Below are 19,915 nucleotides of genomic sequence, written 5' to 3' on the forward strand. Positions count from 1 at the left end.
CATTCGGAACTTCCTCAGTAGCCAAGCTGCAAGGTTCCACCTGGGGGCAGCAGATTGGACACTGGGAAAAAACCCAGGGGAGTTCCACCGACAGGCCCTTAAGAATGGAGACCCACGGCCTCCTGGGCCAATGAGGTGCGATTAGAAAGAGTCACCAGAACTTCCTCAACTCTGCAGGAATCAAGACGGGAATCAGGACGGGAAGGGGGAAAGCATAGCACCTAGAGAAATCCTAAGTCTGTGCTTAGTGCGTCTGCTTCCGACATCCCATCTCCCCTGCTCATAGAACAGGAGATGGCTTCTTTCGCGTTTTCCCTTGGGGCAAAAGAAGTCTATCGAGGGCATCCCCCTCCCCGGGTGATCATTTCGAAAACGTCCTGTTTGAGAACCTGGTTGCTCTCTCCCCGCGTTCTCCTGCTGAGGCATCTAATACCTGAATTTGCTCTCCTTTCCACCGGATCACTGGAAGGACAGGAATTTAACATTTGGCCCATCTGAGGGTGGCTTTTCGCTAAGGCCCTTAAGGCTCTGCTCCAGAAGCCCCCGTTTTATTGACGTAAGCCACTGCCAAGGGATTGTCTCCATGACTGCTACCTAATGTCCCCAGAGCACTCTCTACGGGGTCCTGAGAACCAGATCTACTGCTCTCAACTCCCTCCAATTTTGAGGGTCTCTTTGACTCCCTCCTTCTTGGATATTGGCCAAATCCACTCTAGGCCTTGTGACAAACATGCTCCCCTATCCCACCAAAGGGACTTTAAAATACAGGCTATGTAGTATTATCTCAATGCTCTAAGTCGGTTACTCACTGCTACCTTGCCAGCACGGGACTGTCAGCTGTGACCTTTGCCATTCGGTGATCAGTCATGAGCTACCGTGCTAAAGCTAGCAACAGAGACCCTCGTGATTTGACACAGGGTGGACTAGAACTCAGACATACGCAATCCAACCGCAGACTGCGCCTTTGGGAGACGGCGCGCATTGTCACACGCCACCGCTCCTGGCTTCTTTACCTGAGTTAGAACCGAAAACAAAGAGTCCTAAGGCCCTCTACTGTGGCCCCAAACCTTCAAGATGAATAGCTTGCAGACGACAGTAACGTAACCCCGTCCACTGAACAGCTAGGAGCGTGGATGTCAGTAAGCTCAACCTGACCCTCTTTACTCAGGAAGGTGACCCCCTTGGGAAGAAGTTTAAGATGAGTTTCCGTAGGTTCAGAGGCCAACCCAGGCTCCCTAATAGGTCCCTTATAAGCTGTGGATCCCCGTTCAACTGCGCCAGAGAAGGGACAAACAGGAGAAGATCGTTAAGATACACGATCACAGAGACTACCCTGAGACGCAGGAAGGACAGGACCTCTACCATCGCAGGAAGGTGACCCCCTTTGGTGAAGATACTAGGGAGAAGGGGATAGCCCAAAGGGGAGTGCTTTAAACTGAAGGTGTAGCACCCCTACCGAGGTTATCCCTGCCAGCATGAGGAAACGCTGGTGGCTTTCTGCGTTGGAAATATGCAGGTATGCATCCTTTACTATCGATGCCCTGAAACAGTTTTGGTGGAAGAGGTGCCCTCACCCCGTGATTAAAACCAACCAAAAACTTCTGTAGGTGACCAAGACACTCAGACGATTCAGGCTCAGGATGAGCCTGAACTTTTCCACAGGCTTGCGAACCCCAAATGAGAGAATAGAAGCCTTGCCTATTTAATCTGCTGGGACCTTTATTACCACTTCCTATTCCTCTAACTCCTGCAGAGGAAAGAAAGGCACCTTTTGTCAGCTCAGTGACAAGGAGTCTCAAAGGGGGAAGCTCTGAAAATTCCACACGGTAACCTCTTTTGATGATCCCCAACACAAACTGATTGGAGGTGATCATCTCCCACTGGGGGAAGAAGGACCCTTTTTAACTGCTCCCCCTATTTTTTTCTTAAGGGGAAAGGCCTCTTTCTTATAAGCCATGCGATAGCACTGCTTCAAGACCTGGCCCAAACAGCAGGTCTCCTCTAAAGAGGGATTCCACCGAGCTTTGATTTGGACGCCCTGTCCCTCTGCCATGTCTACAGCCTTAAGGCCCTCCAGGCTGAGTTGGTCAGAGCCGAGGACCTTGCATACCATCGAATGAATTAAGCCGAAGCATCCGCAGAGTATGCCAATGCCTAAAGCAGCACGGGAAAAGGAGGATAGAAAAGACTCCTCTGCCGTCATTGCTTCATCTGGATAAGCCAATACTTTGTACTACGAGCCACCACTGTGGCTGCTATGGTAGGCTTAGAGATTTCCTTATGGTAAAACCCAGGCATCTTCAAACCATAGGGTCTAAAAGTGCCCCCATGTCCCCAAGGACAGGTCAGTATGCCTGGACATCTGAGAAAAGGCCGCATCTAACCCGGGGGATTTTATTCCAGATGAGAGCCTCCTCTTCCGCCCAAGGAAACCTTTGCTTTAATGCACCAGAAAAGAAAAGTTTTCCTTCGGGATCCTGCCATCCTTGATGGCATCAATCAAGACGTCATGACCCGGGAACACCCGCTCCCCCTAGGCCCTAGTACATCTGATCGTGGGGTGACAGTGCCTCCTAAGTGATTTGGACAGCTCTCAAGAGCCTTTCCATCTCATCCAGGGGAAGTTTATACCGTGAGGTTCTTTTGGGTTCCCCATCCAAGTCCTCACCCTCAGTCTCCCTTTGGGAGTCTGAGACGGCACTGTCCACTTCTTCCTCAACTTCCCTCTGGAACCCTCTGGATTCTCCCTAACCTGTGGGAGGAACAACCATTGGGTTAGGTGGAACACTCTGCTGTGCTGGTGAAAAGAGTGCTCTGGAGCTGAGGGCATTGAAACCTTTACAGAAGCCGCCAGATCTGCACCCTGTTCTGCTGCCTGCTCTCTAATGGCACCCAAACAGAGCTACGGACTGAGCTATCCAGGCCTTTAAAACACTCCTTACAAAGTGCCTTGAACCAGGAATTCCCCAAAGAGGCTCTACATGAAGGACACTTCCTCCAAGAGCCAAGGGGGGACCTGCTTAAGTCTTTCTGAGATACCTGAAGCAAAAGAGAGAGAGCAGCATAAACTTTAAAAAGAAAAGAAAAGAAACACCAGCACTACTTAAGAGAACCACCGGGAGTGCCCCCTCCTAGGATCAATCTCCACCTGGATCCCAGATGCACTGCCCTTCCCCCCCGACCACCTAGGGGGAAAACACACCAGTGGAGCTACTGGTTATACGGTAAGGGAACCCCTCTCCAGGGCTATTACCTTTGAGTGGCTGGTGCTGTTATCTCCAGGAGTTCTTGAAGCCTCTGCTTCGGACATTCTCCCGTTGAGGAAGCGTGGTACGAACGTGCCTCCAACAGCTACCTGTGCAGACTGTAGAAAGAGAGGCTGCACCAGCCGAACGCTAGGTTCCCCTTCACGTGCCGCGTCCGGAACCGGAAGACGCGGATTGAACGAAGGGGTCCGCCCCCACCGGAACTGACGTCGCCCGCCTACCGGTCCAGCTTCCAGCTCCCAGCCGGCTGCATACACAGGGGGGCCCTGGACGCCTTCGTTCAGTACCCCACTGGGCGAAACGCAGGGATGAACCTCTCCAAAGACTTCCTGCTTTCCCCAAGCGAAGATTGGAGTGCGTGTAAAGGTCAGTCGAGTATTCAGCTTCCCCAGCCGACTGGACTGTTTGTTCCGTTGAAACACCCACGGGTGAACGAACAGACGACCCCATAAACTTCCTGCTTCCCCAAGCGAAGTTTAGGGTATATGGACAGTACGAACACTTCAGCTCCCCGCTGATAGGACTGTCCCGGACCGACCGATAAATGGTCGGATAGCCGAACGAGGCCGGGGCTCCGCTCGGATAGCTTTCAGATTCACCAACCGAATTCAGCCTTCAGGTTCCTTGGCGATGTCTCCCCGCCGGAGGAAACACCATAACTGAGGAACGAAGGGAGGAGGAGGCTTAAATCATGAAAATGAAGGCGGTGTTTCCTCAGAGGGGAGGAGCCGGTGTCTCTCTAAGGTGGCTGTCCTGAAAGACGATTGGGGAAAAAACAGCAGAGCATGCTCTAATTTGCTACAGCAGGGGGGAAAAAAAATTCCTTCCTGATCCCCCAAGAGGCAATCGGATTTTCCCTGGATCAACATTACCTATCAGACCCCTTTCATGCTGTGCTGCCCATAGCGTTGGTGGTAAAACTCTGCTATTTTTAGCAGGGTTTTACCATCGGATTTGCAGCGCATTTCTGCCGCTAGTGGGACACTTTTAAGCCCCGCTAGCGGCCAAGAAAGGGTTAGAAAACACTTGAAATAGGGGAATTTTGCCGGCGGTATAGCCGCGCTGCCCCATTGATTTCAATGGGCCGGAGCTGTGGAGGAGCAGTAAAGACACTGCTCCAAAGAAGCCGCTGACATGACTTTTCCTGACTCCCTGCCAGCCCTCTGGCTTTCACACTGAAGCAGCTGTTTGAGGGCAGATTGCAAGCGCTATTTTTAACGCTATAGTGCCTGCAAAATGCCCTCCGCGTGAAAGGGGTCTAAATGTTAGTAACCAGTTGTATTATGTACATTTAGGAAAGTATCAAGGCCTTTCTTAAAGCAACCTACTGAGCTACCCAGAACCACCTCTGAAAGTCTATTCCACATTTTCACAGCTTACTGTGAAAAAACCTTTCTGTATTTAAAGATGAAATCTCCTTTCCTCTAGACTTAAAGAGTGCCACCATGTCCTTTGTGTTGACCATAAAGTGAATAACTCAACACCAAGTTCACTATATGGACCCCTTATATATTTGACCATGTTGATCATACCCCCCCCCCCCATTCTCTTCTCAAGAGTGAATAAATTCAGTTCCTCTAATCTTTCCTCAAAGCTGAGCTCCTCCATGTCTCTTATCAGTTTGGTTGCCCTTCTCTGCGCTTTCTCCAGTTCCCGGATATCCTTTTTGAGAACTGGTACCCAAAACTGAACTGCTTATTCCAGATTTGGTCTAATGATTTGAACAGGGGCAAAATTAGATCTCTCTCTCTGGAGTTCATACTTCTCTTAATACAAGAAAGGACTTAGCATGCAATGTCAACCTGCGGTTTCCAAAGTGAGCCATTATTGAGCTTATAATCTACCAAAACCCCCAGATCCTTCTCCACTATGGATCCCCCCAGTTGTACTCCCTGTAGCATGTATGAGGCATGCATATTCTTAGCCCCCAAGTGCATAGTTTTACATTTCTCAACATTAAACCTCATCTGCCACATAGTCACCCAATTAGACAGAGCAATGAGGCTGGCTTGTAAATTGGAGACATCCTGTAAGGATGTTATTCCACTGCATAGCTTGGTGTCATCTGCAAAGACAGAAATGTTACTTTTGAACCCAGATCCAATATGATTTATAAAGATATTAAAAAGTAAGGGTCCCAGCACTGAACCTTGGGGTACACCACTGATAACCTTAGACTATTCAGAGTAAGAATCATTAACCACTACTCTCTAAATTCTGTCTTTTGGCCATTTTTCAATCCATTTACAAACCTGTAGCCTTTACCTTACTCATGAGCCAAGTGTGGGGGAACTGTATTGAACACTTTTGTAAAATCCAATTATACCACGTCCACCACCACACCTCTGTCCAAGGTTTTACTTACCTCTTCATAAAAATAAATCAGGTTTGTCTGACAATTGTCTATGTGGTCTTTTATTAAATGCTCCAGCATCTTCCACACTCCTGGACCCGTAAAACACCCCACTAGAAAAAACATAAGGCTGAAAAAACCAAAAGCACTGGATCCCGGAGTCTAGCTCTCTAGAAAGAGAAGCGTTACGGGCTAAACCTCATTTCTTCTGGCACGAGGCCCAGGTACCATTCAATTCGGCCTAAAAAGACACTTTGAATGGATCCAGTGGCATAGCTAGCCCCAGCAAGGATTGCTCCAGTGGAGCTCAGCACAGCACCTTTACTTGTGACCAACACCTAAGACACTGGCGAAAAAACTGAGGTAATCCCAGTAGTGGGAGAGGTTATATAGGGAGGCAACTTCCTGTTTAGGGTGTGCCAGTGTCCATCACCTGAAGGTGGCCTATAACCCACATAGAAATTTACTATGAAATTTACAGGGCTCTGTGTCCCGTGATGTACGATTAAGAAATTCTCCTTTAAGAGCATTGGGCGGAAGTTCCGCTTTAACCACTTCCCGCCCAGTCAATAGCAGATTGATGTCCAGGAAGTGGTTCTGTTATCCTGACTGGGCGTCATATGACTTCCTTCAGGATAACATGCCGAGGTGATGCGGTGTGTCAGTCTGACACACCGCTACTCCGATCTCGGTAAAGAGCCTTCAACGGAGGCTCTTTACCACGTGATCAGCCGTGTCCAATCACGGCTGATCACAATGTAAACAGGAAAAGCTGTTGCTCGGCTTTTCCTCACTCACATCTGACAGGGGGCTCTCCTGACAGGGTGGGTCTGCGCTGATTGTTTATCAGCGCAGCCCCCCCTCGGATACCCACACTGGACCACCAGGGAAGTGGGCAACATGTGGGTGGCCAGGTATGTAAACCATGGCCATCCACATGTGCAAATGACAGCACAATCTGTGCCAGTGCCCACAAATAGGCACTGACTGGCACCATCATGTACCAAATAAAATCAGTGATGCCCAGCAATGCACCCATCAGTGCCCACCAATAAGTACCCATCAGTGCCACCTATGAGTGCCCATCAGTACTGCATACCAGTGCCACCTCATCAGTACCACATCATCGATGCCGTCTTATCAGTGGCCGTCAGTGCAGCCATATCAGTGAACTTCGTTGAAGAAGAAAACGCACTTATTTACAAAATGTTTTAACAGAAACAAAGAAAAACTTGTTTGTTTGTTTTTATTGCGCAAAAAATAAAAATAAATCGCAGAGATGATCAAATACCACCAAAAGAAAGCTCCATTTGTGGAAACAAAATGATAAAAAATGTGTTTGAGTACAGTGTTGTACGACTGCGCAATTGTCAAATTGCTAAAGCGCTGAAAGCTGAAAATTGGCTTGGGCAGGAAGGTGTCTAAGTGCCTGGTATTGAAGTGGTTAAGTTAACCCGTTGCTCTCGACATGAAACTAGCATGCAAAAAAAAAAGACATTTGTTCACCTGATTTTTTCATTGTGTGTAGTAGGCTTTACTGCACCAGACAGTACACACTATAGCCCAGTAGTCATCATCTCTGTCCTCAGGACCCACTAACAGGCCAGGTTTACAAGATAATTGAAATACATAACAGGTGATATAATGTGCTGCTCAGTGATTGCAGTATTCTAGTCTGCATCTCCCCAAGGTAATACATCACCTGGCCTGTTAGTGGGTACTGCTATAGAGGGATATCCTTTGGATTTCTCGTCTGAGATTTACAACTCCTACACTAATGTGAGCCCTGGATTACACATCACACAGAGCAATCCCTCTAGTAGGCACGTGCAGTGCTTCTCATGCCTCAGCACTGTAATGACATCTTATATATATCGGCTTCCGAATGTGACAAGCGCCTTTACACGCCACCTATTGCTCTCCAGGTCGACACTGCACACACGTACCAGTTGCCACATCAGGAAGCCACACAACCGCCCCGCCCTTCTACCATTTTACACATTTCCGATAAGACACGCTTTCTGCTTCCTCATAGGTTAACATCCTCATGTGACCAATACCCACCCACCTTCCCCCCCCCCCCCCCCCCCGAAACATTCACGTCCTGTTATCACGTGACCAGTGTTATCCATACGCCCTAACCTCATGTGACCAATATTATCCACGCCCCTCTAGCAGCCGGTTTCTGCTCATCGATTGGTATAGTTTGGCTGTGTGAGTCTGCGCACATGTGTGTATCGGCACTCGATTACACCCAGTTCACGGAGGCGGATAATTACAAAAGCGAGTAGGAAGCGTGGGATCCGAGGATCGGTCCGGTGCAGTGGAGTGTAGGCGAACATGGCCGCCAATGTAACCACCAATCCTTCTCAGCTACTGCCGCTCGGTAATGGTCCATGTTGTTGGTACTACAAGTCCCAGCGTGGTTGTTGCATAGCTGTATTCTGTTTTTGTCTCCTCCGTTTCTGACCTTGTCTCTGTTTTCTTTTCATAGAGCTGGTGGATAAATGTATAGGATCCCGTATTCACATTGTTATGAAGAGCGATAAGGAGATTGTCGGCACTCTTCTGGGATTTGATGACTTTGTCAGTATCCTTTGTGATAGAAATCTGAGTTCTTCCTGTTCTAGTTCATGGCCTCGTGCATGCTGCCAAACACCTGTTATACCAGCCTTTTCTCCTTTTCAGGCCCCTCCGTGTTAGCCTATGGGGAAGACTCACAGAATCTGTTACAGTTCTGCATAGTAACCAATCAGCTGGGTTTTATTGGCAAAGTTTAAAGTGTTTGTAAAGCCTCAATGTTTTTCACCTTTGTGCAGTCTAGGCCTAAGGCCCCTTTCAAATGCACACCTCCCTTATACGGATTCTGCTTGCTCAGCGGGTGATCGCTCCGCAAATCCCCACTAAGCAGGCAGATGACTGGTCCGTCTCCGCTTACTGTGCAGAGATGGACCTGTCAGAGTCCTGCTCTCCTCTATGGGGAGATCGGATGGAAAATAGGACACCCAGCTGCCTGGATTCATCGGATTGGATATTGGTGGATGTCAGTGGGAATGCCATCGCTGACATCTGCCGCTCCATAAATGTCCAATCAGGTCAGCTTGAAAAAACTGAAAGGCAGACCTGATCACACAGCCCATGTGAAAGGGCCCTTAGGCCCATGTGAAAGGGTAAAAAAAAAAAATTTGTGCTGCGCAAACACACACACACACACACACACACACACACCACCCCCCGATCCAGCAATGTTCACGAGCGCATAATGTGGATAATGACAGAACTCTGGACGGCCGCACTCCAATGCTAAAACGATGCTTTATTCAAATAATATTTAGGACACAGCAAATGACATCACAGCGAAAGATGCTAACACCTGATGCGTTTCGCACTAAGGCTAGTGCTTACTCGTAGCTGGTTCAACCAGTGTGAAATGCGTCAGCTGTTAGCATCTTTCGCTGTGATGTCATTTGCTGTGTCCTAAATATTATTTGAATAAAGTAATGGAGTGAGGCCGTCCAGAGTTCTGTCATTATCTGCATGCTGTGGCTTGCACCTGGATCCCTTCAACTGGAGCAATTATCTCTGAGTTCCCAGGACCTGCCTTTGAGCCGTGGTGTATATCTCTCTAATGTTCACGAGCACAGCGGAGTCTCCCTCTCCTGTCAATCAAATACAGTTACACTGGGCCAAGTCCTGCTGTCTGTGTCAATAGACTCTTGAGCAAGCCTGCATGGGTGCCCCCAGGAAAAGCGGCTTTCCATTGAGGGGCCTGAAGTGCTAGCGGGGCAACCCAGAAGAAGAGGATCGGGGCTACCCTGTGCAAAACGATTTCACAGAGCAGTTAAATATAACTAACATGTTTACAACCCCTTTAACCATTGCTGACCACAATATACATACGTTGTGTATAACCCTGGTATCGATTTTTGCAGCCAGCAGCTGGCTTTCTCACTTAAAAGCTGTCCGAGCAGCTCATGAGCACTCTAATGCTTTCCGCAGCATTCCTTCGGTGTTTCTCGGGCTTACCGCTTCCGTTTGCCCGAGAAATGATCTGACAGTGCAGCCGGTGTTCTGTTAAAATAGGCAATTCATCGAGATCTCCAATCGCATCACTTCCTGTTAAGTGTAAACCATCAGTAATTGGAGATTTCGACAACTTGCTGTTTTGACACAACACCGGCAACTGTTAGACCGCTCCAATAATAACCACAGAGGCAGTGACAAAATTTTCCTCGTTATTCGCTGTTGTGTCAAAACAGCAACATCTTCTTGTACCAAAGTGTACACGCTTGCCGGTGTTGTGTCAAAACAGCAACTTGTCAAAATCTCCCAATTACTGATGGCTTACATTAACCAGAAGTGATGTAATTGGAGATCTGTCAACCTAGCCGGTTCATCGAGAATACCGGCTGCTCCCATAAGCAATCAAGGAGTAGATCCTCTGATCACCTCTGTGGCCTTGGAGGACCAGAGCGACATCATGACATCACTTCTGGTTCAGGCTGGAGGTTAACAAATTTTTTTTTTTTTTTTTGATCTTTTACTTTTAAACCTAAATTCCTTATTTCTTGTAATAGGAATAAAAGTGATCTAAAAAAAAACATAAAGTGGCTATAACAAAGTTAAAGTTTAACCCGCCCACCCCATTCCCCATCCCTCCGTCCTTGCGCACAGATGTAAGTCATGCATGCATAGGTAAACAATGTTCGCACCGTATGTGAGGTAAAGCTTGATATGTTGGTTAACTATTTACTCTGCATAACATCATCTTTCACATTTTCACAAGAAAATTATGGTAAATATTATTTTTTTTTTTTTTATTCATTAAAATGTATTTTTTTTACAAAAAGTTGTGTTTGAAAAAACATCGCGCAAATACTGTGTGACAAAAAAAATTGCAACAATAGCCATTTTATTCTTTAGAGCAGGGGTCTCCAGCCAGGCTGTGGCCTTTGGGAGTAGAAAAGGTCTCAACATCATTGAGAGAAAAATAATGCCCCATTGTTCGTCTCAGTGGTAGAAATTGTGCCCCATCATTGGGAGAAATTGTGCCTCATTATTGGTGTCAGTGGGAGGAATTGTGCCCCATTGTTGGAATCACTTTGAGGAATTGTCCCCCATCATTGGTGAATTGGAAGAAATTGTTCCCCATTGTTTGTCACCGGAAGGAATGTAACCCATCTTTGGTGTAATTGGGACAAATTGTCTCCTTTCATTGATGGGGTGGGGGGGAAGATTATGTCCCATTGTTAGTATCAGTGGATGAAACATTCCCCCCAAGGGCCACATAAAAGCAAGCAAAGGGCTGCATCTGTCCCCCGGGCCACAGTTTGGAGACCCCTGCTCTAGAGTCTCTGCTAAAAAAAAAAAAAAAAAAAAAATTGTTTGGGGGCTCAAAGTAATTTTCTAGCAAAAAGTACTGATGTAAACAAAAAGTTCCAGAAAAAGCTTGGTTGGCAAGTGGTTAATTGAACAATCTGAAGTTAGCAGCTAATTGGTTACTATGCACAGCTGCACCAGTTTTAGCAAATCTCCCAATGTGCCCATGCAAACATAGGTGTATAGGGGTAGAAATCTAAATGCACTAAAATGGTGTTCAGGAGAGGAGCTTAAGGCTGGCAATACATTATTCAATTTTCCTCTAGATTTACCAAAACCATATAATATCAGGTCAAGCCGAAACACTTTCTATGTGTATGCAGTCAGGCAGGCCCTTGCACTATGTAGTTGAAGGTAAATCTAAAGAAGATTAACTAAGAAAATTGTATAGTGTATGGCCCACATTGGGGCAGAAAAAAAAGCCAATGCGTCTAAAGTCGCCTAACTGCTAGTTGCATTTAGCGCTTGAGCATTCATTCATTCTAGCTATTGAAATGAATAATTATTCTGGACTGTAAAATCAATAAACGCCCAAATGCTTGATGTGCCTGAAAACATAAAAAAAACAAAAAAAAAACACGGCGTTGGGTTGCACCGGTATCAGTGCTGATACTAAGCATTTGCGTGAGTACTCGTGTTCCGATACCTGAAACCAATACCCTTGAGGTGCGATTTAAGAACTTAAAAAATGAATGGGCTCAAATCTCCCCACAAAGAATTGCATGTGATTTTGAATAGGAATGCGATGCAATTCCTCTCCAAATTACATGTGGTTTCCCCCACCGCTCCTGTATGAACCCAGGCTTGCCATAGTGGCTTTAGCCTACTTTCACACTCTAGCGGTGTGCTGCTTGCGATTTGGACAAGAATTGCACTGCAAATAGTATTTGTTTTTAACAGAAATGTGGTGCGATTCCTGTGGTGTACTTCTGTGTTTTCCATTCTCGCAGATGCTGGGATGAATGAACTCCTATATGCATGAGTTGCATCATTCTGGCCAGGCCAATCAAAATGGTTGCAGATCCTGAAGCCAAATGTTGGCGTTAGTGACAGAGCTGGAGGACAAGTGAGCATAGGTCCACTTAAGGAAAGTACATTAGTGCACCATTCCTAGTCCCCCAAGTTAATTTTAGCTTAGAATTCCTCTCCACCCCAACTTCTAGCTTACCTAGCACTAGGGATGCAGATTCTGCTGTTTCCACAATTTGGGTGTAAAACGGTTGTACTTACCGTATTTATCGGCGTATAAATGCCCATCAATGCAGCCTTATCAGTGTCCAGTGAAGCCTTGTCCCTAGTGTCTATTGCTTGGTTGAATTTAAAGTTGGTGCCACCGAGACTTGCCGGAGCGAAATATAAAAAAATATATATATATATATATATATATATATATATATATATATATATATATATATATATATATATATATATATATATATATATATATATATATATATATATATATATATATATATATATATATATATATTCTCTATCTCTCTTCAAAATAGAGAACCAAATTGTATTTTTTTTTTTTTTTTTTTAATATAGTTTTTCCAGGTTATTACATCTAAATTAAGTTTAATAAATCTATAATGCCAATGTTCGAGTAATTGGTCATGCGCTTTAAATATATATAAGGAAACAGCTATGCTGTTCACTACATATATTACAGCCTTGATCAGCATTTCACGTGATGAAATGCTGTTGCCGTAGTAACGGCAATCGAGATCGAGGCTTGGTTACGGCGCATCCGTGAGATTTCGTGAGGGACACCAATTAAGAGCAGAAATTACGTCCACAAAGGCTTCTAAAATCAGTGCTAACAATGGCGCGGGCGATACCCGGAAGATAGTGCAATATAAAACTTCTACAAAAGGTGTTTAGAACGCTTGTTTTTGGATTATTTATAGATATTAAGCCCCATACACACGGTCGGACTTGTACAAACTTTTCCGTGGACTTTTGTACAAAGTGTGTTGTCCACAAGTTTGTATTGCATACACACGGTCGGACTTTTTGACAACAAACACGAACGTAATGACGTCACAACGTACTGACGCCGCTTCAAAAGAGGACGTTCAATGACTCCAGCGCCACCTTTGGTCAACTTCTGTATTGTAGTCTGATCGTTTGCAATGGTTCTGAGCATGCGTGTTTGTACCTTGTACAAAAGTCCGATGCTTTTGCATACACACGGTAGGACTTTGCTCCATCGGACTTCTGTTGTCAAAAAGTTTGTCCGTTCGCAGAGCCAACAAAAGTCCGATGAAAACAGAAAAAGTTTGTCCGATGGAGCGTACACACAGTCGGATGTTGCTCCAAAACAGCTAATTTGCATGTTTGTTGTCAAAAAGTCCGACCGTGTGTACGGGCCTTTATGATTGCTGATGTTAATAAATATCCAAACAATTGAAAATTCGAATTTTTTTGGTGGGGTTTACTTCTTCTTTAGGGGTGTACTCATGTTGCCAGCGGTTTAGACATGGCTGTGTGTTATTTTGAGTGGACCTCAAAATTTGCACTGTTATACAAGCTGCACACTCACTACTTTACATTGTAGCAAAGTGTAATTTATTCAGTGTTGTCACATGAAAAGATATAATAAAATATTTACAAAAAATGTGAGGGGTGTACGGTACTTGCCTTTGTGAGATACTGTATCTTTGATTTATGCATTATATAGGAACAGGGATTTCATTTTCTAGGTATTTATTGCTGTTGAATTTTCTGAGTGTGGTACTCTCATACTGCCTCTAGAGGGTGCTTTTTGCCATCTTTTAAAATTAATGTAGGATAGTACTACTATATGTACCTGTATTGTAGTGGAACTTCATTTTTTTTTCATCTTTCTATCTATTAAATATTATTCCCTTGTTTTACTATCCAAAGTTAAAACAACTTATTTTTTTTTTTTTCTGCCAGTAAATACCTTATACAGCCCACTTCCTTTTCCTTGTCTGGTAAAAAGCCTTGTCTTATGACATCATGCACAGCTTTCTCACAAGAGTGAGAGAGTTTGCCAGGAAGGGGGGGGGGGGGGCGGAGAGAGAGATGAGACGTATGAGGGCCAATGACAGCTGCAGAGCTGGAGGTGTCTGTAAATCCAGGAAATGAACAAGCTGCAGCCTCAGCTGCCCACAGTTAAAATGGATGCAGCCAGACTTGGTGGAGGGAGATTTCTGCAACATATTTGGCAAGTACAGAATTGCAGTATCTATAAAATATTCAAAGTGGTTGGAGGGAAGCTTCAGAATAGCCAAGATGTTTATTACAAATTATGTGAGCAGACTGCAGTTCATTTTTAATTGTAAGGGTTGATAGTATTGCGAAAACGGTTATTGTCATTATTGGCTAATGTGTTTTTATTTTATGAAATTTTTTTTTTTGTGCAAATTATACCTGGACGCTTTTTGCACTGTAGCATTTGGTCATTAAGAATAAAACCCACCTGTTCGTATGCAGGATATAACTTCCTAATGCTTAGTTGACGGGATTAGCTGGAATATCCAAATCATGAGTGTCAAATAGGTGCTGGTATGTTTTGTGACAGGAGTTTCTCCAGAGGATCTACAGGATGACCTGCGTATACCGTACAAAATGTTAGCCTTACTTACTTTGTCCTTAATATAGGGTCAAACAAAAAAAACTATGTTCACGCTGCAGAAAAATGATTTTTATCCAACTTTCGGTGCGAGTGTATATAGTGCTGCTTGGATGCAACCTTGATGTGGCTGAAATCGCACCAAAGTAGTACAGGAACCTTTTCCAAAATTGTTCCATGCTGAGTCACATTGTTTTCAATAGTGTGCATTCACAGCAATGTGATTTTTGTCGTGCTGTGCGACTTAAGTCGTATCTGAAATCGTATTAGTGTGACTCAGGCCTAAATATGTTGGCGTCAAGGATTAGGGTGTTTTTTTTTTTCTTCTCTGCTTTCGTCCTTTACCCTGCATTCCAGATATGGTCCTAGAGGATGTCACAGAATTGTAAGTATATTTGGAAAGCTATCTTTTAACCACTTTACCCCTAGATCAATTCTGACATTTCTTACATCTAAAAAAAATTAGAATTGTTTTGCTAGAAAAAAACCTAGAACCCCAAATACTGCTTATTTGAAAGCCGAGATCCTGCAGGAACAAAATGGTGGTGGTTGCAATTTGTTATGGAGCACGATATTTGCGCAACCATTTTTAAAGTGCAAATTTGTAGGATAAAATACAATTTTATTGAATTTTATTGCGCACACACAATTTAATTCTTCTTTATTTTTTGGTAAATACAAAAGAAGTTGCACCAAGTAAATAAATGCCTAACACATGCCTGTATTACGGGCAACAAACTGCGTTGCCTAAAAATCTCCTTGTGACAATTTTGAACAGGTAACCTGTAAAGGCTTTAAGGCCCCATTCACACCTGAGCATAGCGTTTTCAGGCAGAAAATCGTGATTTTTGCAGTGTTTTTTGATGTGATTTTGTACAGGACAAAAGGTCACCAATGTAAAAAAGAAAAATGCTCAAATTTGCCCGATTCAAGCGATTAAAAAAGAGTCCAGAATTAGTTTGAGCTTCAGGCGACTTGGAGTGGAGATGTGAACCATCTCCATTGAGAATAGATTTTTTTTCAAGCTACAAAACGCTCAGGTGTGAATGAGGCCTTAGAGTGATATGTGAGGTCTGGTGCTAGAAGTATTGCTCTTTTTGGTGTTTGTGGCGATACAACTGTGTGCTGCGATCAGTTTGCTTATGTGTTCGCATTTGGACGCGGGTGATTATTAACAGATAAGATCTCTCCTCTGCCCTGAAAAGCATCTGATCAAACTGAGATCACTTGGATCGCATGTAGACGTGTACTGAAACCAAAAATGCAGGATGCACTTGGGCGAAAACGACAGTTTAAAAAAAAAAAAAGTGTGTGTATATATTCGGCACCTGTAGCACTAGATCTCAAAAATGCAACCCTTTTAAATTCTATGTATATCTTCACACTGGTCTGTTGCATCTCCAGTCGAATTCTTTACAAGCTGGTAACTGCTTGTAAACCTCAAACCAGCAGTGATGAAATGTCACTTCTGGTTTCTTACATCAGAGGGGAGGTGGGTATGGATGTAACTTCCTCCCCCTGAGTGCACTGGGAATCTAAGTAGCGGCGATTCCAGGCTCCCTTTAAAGGCAGTGGGAGGGGATCACTTCTGCCCCCTGTAGAAGTGATCAAGTGGCTATATAGCCACTTTGATCACTTCTACATGAAAGCCTGCTGGCTGAAAATTTTAATACATCATCCCGGTAAAGCCACTTCAACCCAAGGGTGTACGGGTACGTTTTTAAGTGGTTAAACACACTTTCCTCAATATGCCTCCAAAACTGCTGCCTGCACCAGATGTTGAGGGGATTGGTTGTCTTCCTAACATAGTTGACTGGCTTAATAATTCTCATGTGGCTACATGACAGCAGTGAAGGTCAGGGCTTACAGAACTTTCCCACTGTGGCATGAACATGAAACATTTTTTTTGGCCAATGACTGTGATAAAGCTGTGACTTATTATTCTTTGGGGAAATTCTTTGTAGACTAGAATCCACAGACATGAGATAAACGGGGAACAAGATACAATTGAGACCCCGGAGATGAGCTTTAAGGCAAACATTGCAGTAATATGAGTTTGTGTTCACTGAAGGGGCATTATATTTGTTTCTTAAATGTGATGGGTTTTTTCCCTTTTTAGTGAGATCACACCTGAGGGAAGACGAATTACAAAACTTGATCAAATCTTGCTAAATGGAAACAATATAACCATGGTAAGTTATCAAACTACTATATGTGCTCTCACAAATACCATGCCACTATCCCCAAGCTTTACCCACGGTATCATACTTCGTGAAAAAGTTTCCAACTGCCTCATATTGGCACAACAGCCTGCTGCCACATTACTTTAGTATATAAAATACCAGTTCCTCTACTTTTTGGAGCAGACTAAAATACCAGGAAAGATGTGCTTTACAAGCCTATTTCACCATTTGTGGCATGCGCGTCTACTAATATACTGCATGTGCCTCTTCCTACTACATTGTTGGCTACCAGATATGTAGACTTGCTAGACACTGCATTCAATTACATGCTATGTAATGGAATGTGAATATGGAAAGCTGGAGATGATGAAATTGGTGGGTTGCCGATCATTTACAGCAAATTAAGTTGCCATCTTAGCTTGTGTATGAGCTGCAAATGTGGTCAGCTTTGACACCTACCTTTGATGGCTTCTCCGTTTTGGCTGAGAGCTAACATAAGCACGCTGGTAACTATTATCATTCAAGGCATCAATTCAAGTGTCACCGAGCAACAGATTATATTGATCTACAAAAGGCAGACTTGCACTCTTTGATCACCCACAGTTGAAAAATCAAAAATATATGTAAATTGGTGCAGAGCTTTCCAGCCATATCCCTCACCACTTTTCGTGCTTACATTTACTTCTACTGTGCAATAAAGTTCATGTTGAAAAAAATTGTGTAACATAGTTGTGTCCACATCTGATGGTTGGAGGCAGGCCCTTAAGGAATGTAAAGAGTTAATGCCTGTTAAACTGATTGTAAAGGCAATTTTTTTTTTTTTTTTTTATATCTTGATGCATTCTATGCATTCGGATAAAAAGCCTTCTCTCTGCAGCAGCCACCCTAATACTTACCTGAGGTCCCTCTAGATCCAGTGACGTTGCAGAAGTGTCAGCTGCCTGAGACTTCCCTCTTCATTGGCTGAGACAGCAGTGTGGCATCATTGGTTCCCCCTGCTGTCAGCCAATCTGAGAGGGGAGGCAAACCGCAGCTCCGTGTCTGAATGGATGCAAGGAGTTGAAGCTCAGCTCGGGTGCTGCCCATAGCAAGCTACTTGAGGGAGGAGCCAGGCGCCCCAGCCAGGGACCAGAGAAGAGGATCTGGGCTGCTCTGTGCAAAACCACACAGAGCAGGTTTTTATAGAAAAACAAAAAAACTTTACAATCACTTTAAGTTCATTTCACCTCTGTCATTGTGCTCTCCCCCCTCATACTCCTTGCAAAAAAAAAAAGGCATGCCGGGAATGCTAACTGCACATCTCAGCCAAACTATCAAATGGCTGGTGTCATAACGAATCACATGTGCAGCACCATAGCAGTTGAATATTAAACAGAGGCAAAGATGGTGGCTTCCTTGGCTGAAAACGATAGGGGAGTTTACTTCCACTTTAAGCCCCATACACACTATCAGATTTTCTGCAGATTTGTCTTCGGTTTTACCAAAACCATGTAATTTGAGGTCAAACCTTAGAAGTTTAAATTTGCATGCAACCAGGCAGGCCCTTGCACTACATAGTTTTGGTAAATCTGAAGACAAAAATCAGCAGAAAATCTGATAGTGTGTATGGGGCTTTAGAGGTGAAATTATTTAAGGAATTGAAAGAGTGTCCATCAGATGTAGTATCATTGCTTTGAGGGAAATTGGATATGGACTGAGCCTCCTGGATAGTGGTGCTTTTTTGGTTTCTCGCAGGAGATGAAGTGTAGGCCATCATCTCCGTCAAAGTTACCATTGTGCCCTTTCAGACAGGTTCTGATTTGGGGGTCAAATTTAGAGGTAAGCATATTTTTAAGTTTGCACTAGTTTTCATTTTGTTCAGACACACTTCTTTTGGGCACATGAACTTTATTAAACACATATATTTTATTTATTTATTTTCAACATAAACTTAATTGCATAATAATGTATATAAAACGCTGCACTCATTTATAGCATTTTACTATTTTTAAGAATATAAACTTTTCAAACATTTTATTTTCAGATTTCACATTTTGTTTATTTCCCCTATTTATTTTTCTCATCGTAGCTTGTACCTGGAGGAGAAGGCCCTGAAGTATGAATGGGTTGTGAAGTTCAACAATCCATCACTTTACCATCCTGTATATTACAGTGGAACTGGGTGCCCTGGCATCAGAAAAATGTGTGTATTATGGGCACAGAAGTGAAATATCTTCAGAGATGGCTTATGGAAGAATTTAACATATATCTAAAGACAAAACATTTTCATTTTGGATAAGTAGAAAATGGCTACAAACACCAGTGTATGTTTGTTTTTGGTTTTTTTATTTTTTATTGTCCAGCTGTCGCATTTGAGAGATTTCCCACAGACACAGCAGAAAGTGGGAGGAATTTTCTATAAATTGTTCTAAATTCACTCCTGGGAACAAGTGTCTGTAATCGAAGATATGCTTGTTCTACCCACATCTAAAAATTTTGGATATTTTTCCATTTTTAGACCTAGTGACAATGGTCACCTAGTACTGACAACAATAAGTCTGCCAAAGGTTCTAACCCCCCTCATAACTCCTATCCAAAACGTCTTGCTTTTAGATGCATTTCAAAATTTTTGCAAATACAGTTGTATTTGAAATTTGTTTCTAAATTAACATGTTTAGGTTTTATTATGAAAAAATTACAGAAGCTTAAATGAGTTTCATGACTTCAAATACCTTGTTATATTTCACAAATGCAACTGCATGATTGGTGAATAAACTCATTTAGGTTCCATGGAGCCATTTTTTTTTTATTAACATTTTTCTTAAGAAAATATTATTTTCTGAAAATAAATATTCTTAGAAACAAGCTGAATTGTCTTTGAAAAAAAAAAAAAAAAAACTATGGCAATGGATGTGACTTTGATATTGGTAAAAACTGTGTAAAACTACAGACTGCAATTTTCTTCTACAATGTTCCTTTAGATTTACCAAAACCATATGAGGTCACACCTAAACACTTTCAATTGTGTATGCAATCAGGCAGGCCCTTTAGTTTAAAGTAATTCTAAAGAAAATTGTATAATGTATGGCCAGCTTAAAGCCTTAATTACACTGGCAATTCAGCTGATTGTTGCAGCCCAAATCTCACCTGT

At 43.5% G+C, this 19,915-nt stretch overlaps 1 protein-coding gene across 1 annotated transcript; it reads left to right on the forward strand.

Moving 5' to 3' along the window:
- The first annotated feature begins 7,776 nt into the window (after window positions 1-7,776).
- Window positions 7,777-19,629, forward strand: LSM5 (LSM5 homolog, U6 small nuclear RNA and mRNA degradation associated). Its single transcript, XM_077491701.1, has 5 exons — window positions 7,777-8,005; window positions 8,114-8,209; window positions 14,960-14,987; window positions 16,722-16,794; window positions 18,854-19,629. The coding sequence occupies exons 1-5, from the start codon at window positions 7,960-7,962 to the stop codon at window positions 18,884-18,886; spliced, it is 276 nt and encodes a 91-aa protein (XP_077347827.1). The 5' UTR covers window positions 7,777-7,959; the 3' UTR covers window positions 18,887-19,629.
- Window positions 19,630-19,915: the final 286 nt, after the last annotated feature.

The sequence above is a fragment of the Lithobates pipiens genome, unplaced genomic scaffold, assembly GCF_037356315.1.
Source record: "Lithobates pipiens isolate NorthernLeopardFrog02 unplaced genomic scaffold, aLitPip1_a1.2 Scaffold_19, whole genome shotgun sequence".
Lineage (NCBI taxonomy): Eukaryota > Metazoa > Chordata > Amphibia > Anura > Ranidae > Lithobates > Lithobates pipiens.

What these genes read in the sequence shown, in the direction of transcription:
- LSM5 (XM_077491701.1), top strand. Translation starts at nt 7,960, where the DNA reads ATGGCCGCCAATGTAACCACCAATCCTTCTCAGCTACTGCCGCTCG. An exon ending in CTAGAGGATGTCACAGAATT is followed by an intron (nt 14,988 to 16,721) that starts GTAAGTATATTT and finishes TTCCCTTTTTAG; the next exon opens with TGAGATCACACCTGAGGGAA. An exon ending in ATGGAAACAATATAACCATG is followed by an intron (nt 16,795 to 18,853) that starts GTAAGTTATCAA and finishes TTCTCATCGTAG; the next exon opens with CTTGTACCTGGAGGAGAAGG.